General features: G+C 36.8%; 1 protein-coding gene across 1 annotated transcript in view; it reads right to left on the minus strand.

The window, feature by feature from the left end:
* Window positions 1-10,893, minus strand: part of BTBD8 (BTB domain containing 8) — a 44,740-nt gene extending 33,847 nt beyond the window's left edge. The window contains exons 1-3 of the mRNA XM_070939391.1: window positions 10,642-10,893; window positions 7,356-7,553; window positions 2,975-3,261 (exon numbers count right to left, since the gene is read on the minus strand). Coding sequence (XP_070795492.1) covers window positions 2,975-3,261; window positions 7,356-7,553; window positions 10,642-10,787 — 631 coding nt within the window. The 5' untranslated portion in view covers window positions 10,788-10,893. The remainder of the gene's footprint in view (window positions 1-2,974; window positions 3,262-7,355; window positions 7,554-10,641) is intronic.
* Between the last annotated feature and the right edge of the window lie 61 nt (window positions 10,894-10,954).

The raw sequence follows: 10,954 nt of genomic DNA on the forward strand, positions 1-10,954 counted from the left end.
AGTGGTGCCTAATGGTATTTTAATATACAGTATCATTACTAGATGATTTTAAATTCTGGACTACCAATATGAATTTTGATTATTTTTTTCATTAAATAAATGGAGAAGAAATATGAGGGTCATTTGAGGGTCATTTAAAGTTTTTATATAAGTTATGACTGTACTACCAGTATATATACTCTGAAAATAAAACTGAAAGGTTTATATCATAATAATTTAGAGAATAAAGTATGGAAACTTTGAATAAGGAATCATTTTTTTAGAGTTGTATAATGCTTTTAAATATGTTAAACTGTTGGCTACTTAACTGATAAGAATAATACATATGACTGTATTGAAATGTAACTTACTTTCCAATGTCTATACTTGTCATTACAGTATATATAGGCATAGCCCCTTTTATTGTATTTCACAGATATGGTGGGTTTTTTTACAAGACACTCCACCATGAAAAGATTATGATTCACCGAAGGCTTGGGTAATAAAGTATTTTAATGTATGCATGTATATTTTTAAGCATAATAAGCCACTTAATATAGCCACTTAATAAGACTATAATATTGTGTAAACGTAACTTTTATATGCACAGCAGATCAAAAAATTCACATGATTTGCTTCATCATGATATTTATTTTATTGCTGAAAGGGACCTGTAATATTTCCAAGATATGCTTGTAAATGTGGAGATACCACTCAAGCAGCTATTAATTTTGAAAATAAAATAGATCGTTGTAAGATTCTCATTTTCATTCAAAGTTTAGTCACCATTTCCAACATTGCAAGACATTGGTTTTATGAAATTTGGGAGGACCACTAAGGTAATTGGATTTTTGAAGAAAGGTACAAAAGTCATAGAGATCTTGGTTCCCATAATAAAAGTCTTTTGAAAAGCCTCCATGTATCATTTTATCAGACTTACATAACTGAATTTTAAAAGAGACTCTTCAGGTCATGAATATTGCAGAAGGTATGATTATCAATAATTAAACCTGCATAATTCATCTTTATGAAAGAATGCCAACCTTCTGGTAATGTTAGAATACTGGTAGATACTTTAACAATATATTCTGAGAGATTTAAAACAGCCTTAGACACAGAAAAAGCTTTTGATATAGTACAAAATAAATTTCAGAAAAAAATTATGAAGAAAAAAAAAATATACACAAAATTTTATTTCTTGGAAGCCAATCATTCTGCAAAAATGCACTACTAATGAACTCTCTTCCCATTTGTTGACTTTTGTATTCTATTGGAATGAAAATTATATTGATAATAAGCCATTATGGTTTGCATTAGGAAATTATTATTTGGCATCTTCAAATCTTGGCAAGACCTTGATTCTAAATACTAGGCGCTTAGTTCTATTACCAGCATTGAAGGTCATGTACCTGACCTTTGGCAATTAAATTATAATTTGATTCTTGCTGTTATGAAAAATTGACCTTTCAGACAAATCCTTATTTTAAAATCCTTCCCCAGTCCCACTGTGCTCATGTCATACCAGACACTCACATATCCCCATATACTATTCTATATCCTTTCTGACCTGTGCCACCCCTCTCACAGTCACCCTTCTTGAACATGCCTCATGCACTCCCTTGCATCCTTCTTGACATGTGCCATGTCTCTTCCACATCACCACACACTCTCATGCATACTTCCTGACCTGTACCTTTTGTGCATCCTCACACACTCTTCCCTGTAAATTTGATGGAAATGAAAACTTGTTTTTCAAAGTGCTAAACAATGTTCCTCCAGCAAGATAAATGGAAGTAAAAAAGTGATGAAATAGTTTGAGATCAAACTGAAATGAGGAAACACTGGGAGGAGTATTTTGAAGATTAGTATGCTAAAGAATATTTGAGGTGATGTTGGGATTATGTTGATTGGGGACATGAATATGTATGCCCTCGACTATGGACACAATGCCATATTGTTGGCTGAGAACCCAAATAATTTCCAATGAACGTTAGATCTGTGCAGGAATGTGGATCTGAAAATTATTGTACTCCTGTTGTGTTTAATAGGGAACATGCAGTTAATTATTATAAATTAGTAAACTAAATGGCAAAAAAACACTAGAGCAAATAGATGGATTTGGGTTCATTGGTAGAACATTTTCTAAAGAAAGGAAGATAGATGAAGAAATTTTAAGAAATGAAATTACTTGTAGAAAGGAATTCTGTATAGATAGTTACAACTGCCTACTTATAACCATTTGTTTAGTGACTGTTCAAAATTATAAGGGCATTGGAATAATGACTTATGACTATTTTTCACACTTATGACCGCTGCAACATCCCCATGGTTATGTGATCAAAATTTGGACACTTGGCAACTTGTGCATATTTATGGTGGTTGTAGTATTCCGGGGTCATGTGATCATCTTTTGTGATCTTCTGACAAGCAAAGTCAATGGGGAAGCCAGATTCATTTTACAACCGTATTACTGACTTAACTGCAGTGGTTCACTTAACAACTGTGGCAAGTAAGTTTGTCAAGTGGGGCAATACTCATTTAACAACTGTCTCATTTAGCAACAGAAATTTTAGGCTCAATTGTGGTTGTAAACCGAGGACTACTTATAACATGTAGTCTTCAGAAAGGTATGTTTGTTGAAGGAAGTGAAAATAGCTGTACATTGGAGGGTACTTTTGCCAACTTCGTTATTATGAGGATTCCTGCACTGAGTGGGAGGTTGAACTAGAAGATCTCCGAAGTCCTTTCCAACCCTATGATTTTGGAATTCGAAGTACATGTTGCAACTCTTCTCTTAGTTAATAGGCTGGTGTAAGGACTGTTGAACTGCCCATAGTTTAGTCTGACTAATGCAAGCCTCATTTACTCAGGAGTCAAGTTACAGTCGTTAATTATTCATCTTTTTTGTGGAATAACTGTAAATTTTGTCTGAGGCAGTGAACAAGCCCAAACTGATGTCTTAGATAACAATTCACACATTACATTTTAATCTCACCTGACACAGTTACCTCACCCTCAGCATCAATAGCGTCTGTCGGCATGTCACTAGTAGAGAAAGAGGACGCCGCACATTCTGTTTCTACAGCTGTCTTGCAGAATATCCAGTGATGGTCAGATGTCCTTTCATGGTTTCCCAGCCCCTGCTCTCTACATATTTGATCGTTGTGTAAACCACCAACTGTTAACTCTTCATTTTCTTTTGCTAATTCAGGCATTGAAACTTTTTTATTTAGAATCTCTTGTTCTTCCTCTGTAATGATTCTGTCCGATGAATATGCATCCCTAGGAACAGAACGTGTCAGGCTCCAATCCATTTGACAGTGTTTTGGCAATAACTTCCATTAATCTTAGTGGGATTTTGTTTCCTTTCCAATTACACCTACATAACATCATCTCACTGTACAACACAACATTGAACACTGCATAATTCAAACTGTTTGACATAAGAATTTTAAGATGGTTTCTTTTTTATGAATATGCCCTTCCACATTATTATTATATTGTTCTGTTTTTCAATATTATATAGAGCAACTGCCCTTTCGATGGGGCACAAGGTCAACCCAGACAAAATAAAAAAGATACATAAAATTAAATAACACATTGATTTTCCAAGAGGGTTTTCCCAAGGAAACTTGAATTAGTGCTATAATATTCTCTACCGTGCTTTAATGAGTAAATTCATCCCTTATTTCATCTGATAGTTCCACTCTGAACTGGTCAATTTTTCGCCCCATGTCCCGAGTTAAAAGCTGAAACTCAGCAGCATACTGAATGTTTACTCCGCCAGAAGTGATGAATATCATGGTAGACAGTTACTTGTTCAACTGGATCTTTGAATTAACTCTCAGGCCTGCTACAAAATTAACATCGTTGTCCAAATGCAGGCTGTTCTGAATCAGAAGGCAGATGTTGCCCATTTTACAGCTCTCTCTTGGTCACTGATGACATTTTAGGAAGAGAACCATGACAATATATGGCTATTAAAATTCAGAGCACTTTCTGATCGAAAAGGTTAGCACCTTTTGAGGCTAATAATTTTATTTGAAGCATAAGCATTTGTGGATGCATTTGATGAAATTAGGTTCACCCATGAATTTTCAATAAAATGGGCTAGTCTCAAGAGCTGCTACCAAACTCTTTTTGAATCTCAGCCATTGGGCTAATTTAAAATTCCAAGTTAGTTCTGCCTACGGGGATGCCATCCAATTTTAAGGATGTACAGTTCCATTAATTAAGCAAGGAAGGTAGTTCAGTTGCTTGATTTCTTCTCATATTTGTTAGGCAAGAGTGCTAGTGCTTCCTGATGGGACTGGAGTTACTCCAACAAGTACAGGATGCTGAAATTAGTCCACAGAACACCAGCGGTGGTAGATTTTGTCCCATATGTAGATTTTGTCCCAAGTGTCCCTAAACCATCAGTTAGTTTTTCATCTGAACTAATTGGTCCATCTGGTCACCACTTGGTTCTGAATCGAAAGCAAGACATTAGCAAACTTTATCAACAGTTAGCGGGCTCCCAGAAGCTGAATCACAGTTCTCTAGATGAAGGCTCACCTCCCATACTGATAGCAGTAATTATCACCAATCAAGCTGTCCAGATTCACATCTGAGCTCACTATTAAATCATGACTCTCCAAACCCCACATGCAGGATTGATTAGTCTGGGCAAAAGATTCTCAGACATGACTTGTCTAGCTTATAAAATGTATTGCTGACAAGAACGAAACTTCTAACCCAATTGATTGTTCAAACAGTGCAATGAAGTCAGAGCCTGTATATCTATAAAACTGTGCTTCACAATTTAAACTCTAAGTTTTTTCTCTTCTTTTTACAAATGTATTTGTAAAACTTTTTCAATTAAAAAAAAAATAGATACTTGGCCTGTCTCCTGCTAGCCTTGGAGATGACTGAGAAATGTGCATAATGGTTCTTTTTGGCTTTGGTTTCTATCTTACCAGTCTCTGCCTGGAATTGTATGTGGGAAAGACCTTGGAAGACAGACTTGCAAGATTCTTTTATAAAAAAGTAGAACTAATTCATCTGGGTGTGCTTCCTGTCTAGACTACCTCTCACAGTTGATATCAATCTTGCAAGTTTGAAAGTGTATTTTTCCTCCATTGCCTTTATATCCAAAGAACTATGAGACCCACTTCCGATAATTACCATGCTCACATTCCTTCTAAGGGTTAAGCTGCCCCTTATCCAATCAGTATCCTGGCTGTAGCTCTTTCCAAAGTCATCCCCAAATACCTTTATACCAGGGTGGATAAAAATCATTTTTTTAAAAAAAAAAATCAAAAACATTGGATTTTTTTAAAATTTAAATTGGATTTTTTTAATTTAAATTGGATTTTTTTTATTTTTATCCAATTTATTTTAGTAAAATGCTTTTGGAGTAAAAATCTATCTAAAGATAGTTTTCTATTTAAGATACATTAATAATTTAATTTATTCAGCATGAAATGGAGCTTAGTTATGTAGCATGAAGCTATATATTCTGCAATATGGGACTGTCAGTGAGTCAACAGCAGGTCAGAGGAGGAGCCACTGAGGGGCAGAGATGACAGTTGCTCTTTAAAAATTATGATTTAAAGCAAGTTGATTTAAATCAAGCCTTTTTACTAGTAATTTAAATCATGATTTAAATTGTGATTTTTGCTGGGTTCACCACTTGACAGATTTTGGTGAGAACCACAAATCTAAGTATGACAAGTTTAAGTAAAGGTTAACCTTTCAAATTTGCAGAAAGGTAACTAGTTGTGAACATCATTTCTGTACGGAGAAAAAGCCATTTATTTTCAAAAGTTGCAATACTGTACAACAATTTTTGTTATTTTTTAAAATAATTCTGAAAGTAGCAAGAAGCACTAAAAATGTCCCAAATAAACAATCTCTTTGAGAATATGTAGGTATCTTCATGAATGTTGTTTCAAAAGCATTTTGTGTCTACATTAATGATCATGTATATTTCGTCAATGCATTTGAACCTAATAAACATATAACAACAGACCTGAATATCTAAATAAACATATATATATAGATACTATACATTACCCCATCATGCTATTTCCTTTCACAATAAGCCAATATAAAATACAGTCAACGAGGAGATAGTGAGATGCAATTAAGCATACGAAATAAGAGGAAACATGGAAATATAAGCAAATCTAGTTTATACCATATCCTATAATTTATTTATTTTAAATTATTTATTTATTTAAATTTATTAGCTGGCCATTTTACCACAAGGTAAACTCTGGGCGTCTTATAATATTAATTTTTATATTGAATATTATGTTAATTTTATATTATTATATTGCAAACCATCAAGGTGCCAGTCATCACCTTTAAAGCTCTATATGGCACAGGGCCAGGATATCTGCAGGACTCTCTTTTCCTAAGGACATCTACCGCCACCAGATTAGATATAATGGATGTGCTTGCTTCCCCTAAATACTGCCATCTGGTGGAAATTAGGATGCATGCCTTTTCCGTGGCAGACCCTGCCCTGGGGAAGACTCTGCCCCTGAAGTTCGGTAGGCCTCTAACCCTCTTAGACTTCTGTTAAGCTTTGAAGAGGTTTGACTTGATGCCAGGTCTTTGTTGATTTGAACGATTTCATCTGTTTAATTTTATAGTTTTAATATAATTTCATTTGTTGTTTTTGATTAGGAGTTGCCCAGAATTGGCTGGAAGATGGGTGGATATATAAATGTTCTAACTAACTAACTAACTGACTGACTGACATTTACTTCATTTCTTAGTTGATGCTCTGCCATTTATTCTTCCTACATTTTAAATTATAATTTCTCCTGAGCCGTGTTTATAAACAGATGGGCCTATAAATATTAATCTCTATTGCTTGTCATGACTTCATCAATCATGGATTTTATGCAATATTTTTAGTAAGAGAAGAAAAAGTAGACCAGGTTAACAGTCTTAGTCATACCAGTGCTAAATGCAGAATTCTCTGCTAATGGTAAGAATAGTATTAGCTAATTTTGGCACGTTAAGGCTAGTATGACACAGGACATTTAGCTATGCTGAGAACAACAATCTAGACACCACTCTGTAGGACAACTTACTTTTATCCAAATTTTACCAATTATAAGATGCATTGGAATATGTGTAACAAGATATATTTTCAAATTTAAATGTTAATTTTTGGAAAATAGAGCTCCGGGAAACTGCAGGACAGGGAAAAACAAAAATATGTGTCTTAATATGCAACCTAAAGGTTAGTTCGATCTTTGCAGTAGAAAAAGAATTCTGAACAATATAACTGGGTGGCTGAATGGATTTCTTAACTCTCTATACAAAATCATAATTTCAGTTGAAATGCAATTTAAAATGTAAAATAATGAGAAGAAACTTACTGCAGGAAAGTTTTAAATTCAGAAGGTTCCAAATATTGCAGTTTTAAAGCTTCACAGTTGTTACAAGTATTTAAATGTTTTCCAACAACATGCAGAAAGAAATTTGGGACTCTTGCTAAAAGTACTGCCTTGTGAGCTTTGAAGAGTGTATTGCCAACATAGAAAGTGATGTCGGTTTGGATTTCTTCTTTAAGAAGTCTGCAATAGAATAGAAACAACTTCACATATAAGACAAAGGGGTGCTTGCAGATTGCAATACACTGCTGTATCTATCTTGCTTTAATTTATAAGGGCTTACAAATGATATAAAAGGAAAATAGAAAGAATAAAAAGAAACATAAAACTCAAGCCCAATAATAATAAATGTCCTACCTATTGACATACTGTGGAAAACAACAATATAGCAACAAAACAGCTGTAATCTACTCAGGAAAGGATCTTGCCCTACCATCATTCCCTAGTGCGAATGAACATCTTTGAAACATCTAGGTCTTGATGGGTTTCCTGGACGCCAACAGGATTTGGTGCAAATCTGACTTCTAGTGGAGCACTTGTACGAGAAAGAATGGCAGAATTTGGGGGCAGTGAAAGGAAGCGCAGCCTAAAATTCCTACATGGCCACGAGCAAATCCTCCTTGAGTGCTGTTGACCCTTATCTAATTCTAACCAGATAGTTGAGGAGATGTGCAAAGGCTTTTAGCAATAAATCAGCTTAACTGAGACCTCATGTCTTTCGCACCTAATAGCACAGGGGTGTCAAACTGCGATCTGGCCCGCGGGGTGCTTAGATCTGGCCCACGAGGCCAACCTGGAAACAGCAAGGGACCGACCTGTGGTACCTCTGCCAGTGAAAACGGAGCTCCTCTGCCCCCCCCGAGCTCTGTTTTTGCTGGCAGAGGGTTGCAGGAATCCGTTGCTGCCAAAAACAGAGCTTGGGAGCATGTTTTTGCTGGCAGAGCACTCGGGCCACTACAGGCACCTCTGACACGAGTGATGTTGAGCTGGCCACACTTACCTGGCCACCCCACTCCAGCCCCCCGAGGTCAAACACGACCCTGATGCGGCCCTCAATGAAATTTGAGTTTGACACCCCTATAATAGCACTATTCTCAAGGGGGATAGCTACAGAAAAAGCACATCCTCATGGATCCTGAAGACAGCAAGGATGAAATTCAAATGGTTCATTCTCAACTAGCTCTTATTAGACAAGGAAAAACTGCTAAAAGATGATCCCACAGATTGAATTGCATCCAGAAGCCAGTGGCAACTAGAGCATGATAGTGGCATTATCACTATGATAGTGGCATTACTCAAAGCAGAAAGCACTCTTTACTCAACATAATCTTCTAGGACAGCCCTGGTAGAATGAGTTAAGATCAACTGGTGGAAGAGGTGACCAAGGCATGAATAAATAAGGTCTTTTGATTTAGGAATGGTCATGGCTTAGATAAACCTTCATAGAAAGAAAAGCAAATTCTAGAGGATTTAGTTGACTGTACTTGAATGGTAAAGTGAAGGTCTAGAAGACAAAGGGGATTTCATATCTCTAGTAAAATAAGAGACAACTGGTTTGGGTCAGGAATTCTAATGTATATTTTCAAAAATTTTCTCTTTTCTAGTTCTACCACAAATAGATCATGTGAATATAGCTTCATCTTTATGTTGGACAAAATTTGCTCAAGCAGTGAAATTACTAACATTAGTAGCAACTTTATCTTCATTCTTATTGGGGCAGTAAAGAGCCTCAAATCAATCATATCTTCCTGTCCCTGAGCAAAATACCTCCATCTTGTTTACCTCTGCATCCCCTTTGGATATCCCCTTTTATATTTTCTGTCCTTTTGGGGCAATTTCTTTACTTGGTAAGGAAATATGATATTGGGCAGTCTTTCTTATCATATTGTATGCATTTGCATTTTTAAAGTAAACTAATATGCAAATTTGCCTTTTAAAAAGTAATGAAAAAAGCATAAAAGAGACACAAAAACAATTTCCCAATTTCTTAATTATTACATAGGCCTCTATAGGTGTCCCAAAACAGGGCCAACTCAAGCAAGTTTTCAGGAGGTGCTCAGTTCAGCCTAAGCCACTCTCACTTTCTTCGTGCCTTTCAAGTGAGTTATTTTAGATTCTTTATTTTAGATTCTTAAAAAGAAATGAAATTTCCAGATATGTTTCTGCCCATTCACATACATACCCAGAAGCATTCTGAAAAAGTGAAAATGATGGAGCAAAACACCAGAGTTAGGGTGAAGTGACAGAAAGGCTGGTGGGGAGATAATGCACCGGTTTGCTTATTGTGAAAGTAATATATTATGAACGGTCAGGTTCCTCCTGGTCATTATTCCAAAATTCCAAACATGTCATAAGTAAAAAAACAAAACTAAAAAAAAAACCCTTTGGATTTTGCCCTCAATATTCCGGAACTGTTAGAGAATACCAGCTTCTATGTGAACCAAGTTACGTGTTCTGATGACAATCCGAATGCCTTTTCGGATAGATTGATGAACCCAACTGTTTTTCTGTACTGATACTCATCTTATGCCAAATTTTATATAGAAAACTCTACTAGTCTTTTTCTCACCAGGCTTTAACGTGGTCAACATTCATCACATCCTACTGACCACTGTGTTTTACTGATGAGCTATTTTACTTCTGCTGCTGCAGGCTTCACTTCTTAAGGCTATAGGTATACTGCTCAGTGTATTTCCAAAGGTCAGTTGCTGGGAAACACACACAGGAAGGTACTATTGTCTTTTGTTTTGGGGGTTCCCCTGGGTGTCTTCTTGTTGTTTTCAGAGACAGAGTCTGCTGTGGAATTATCTCCCTTTTGACTAATGTGGCTCCTGATGCTTTAGCAACAGCTGGTTGCCAAGCAGAGGAAAACCTTTCCTTTTCTGTATGGTGACAGTAGATCCACCATAAACTGAGCAAATACTGTTTCAACCTGCATTCTTTTCCTCACTCAATCTTCAAAGCCACACATTTTCTTCCCCAAAAAGAGGCCCAGAGAAGAGAAAGTGGAGCTTCCACAACCAACCCTCCTGGTCACTGTGACTATAAAAATTCAAAGAAAACCGCGGGTAGATGTCGTGTTTACAGACTGCACGTGTGAATGCATTTGGACTCCCAGCAAATCCAGGTTTTTCCTTTCGACTCTGCTGCAGTGACACGCCCACGTGGGTTTCACGGACCTCCTTTTGTTGAAGGGGTAAATGTGTGCAAAACAGCTGGCGTCCCTGTGATATCCTGGCTTTTTTTATTATTATTATTATTTATTTTTTACCTTTCCATATCGCGTCTCAGTTGCTCCGCCACCAACTCTTTCAGCCTCCGCCTTTCCGCGGAACCCCTCTCGCCGCCTTTTCTTCCCGATTCTTCCCGGGGACCTCCGGAGCCCCTGGAGACCGAGTCCCCCCCACAACGCGCCATGGCATGAATTAAGAACCAGCCGGCGGTGGGGCGGCATAGGCTCTTTTGGCCTGGAGATACGATGTGTCACACCCGTGGCGGGGTTTTACTCATAAGCAGACGGCTCCAAAACGCCGGCCTTTGAAAGACGTCGGAAACCCCTTTTTGCGCTAAACTCTTCCCTTTGT

This window comes from Pituophis catenifer, unplaced genomic scaffold (assembly GCF_029215685.1).
Source record: "Pituophis catenifer annectens isolate HBS135680 unplaced genomic scaffold, rPitCat1.0.hap2 SCAF_3, whole genome shotgun sequence".
Taxonomy (NCBI): Eukaryota; Metazoa; Chordata; class Lepidosauria; order Squamata; family Colubridae; genus Pituophis; species Pituophis catenifer.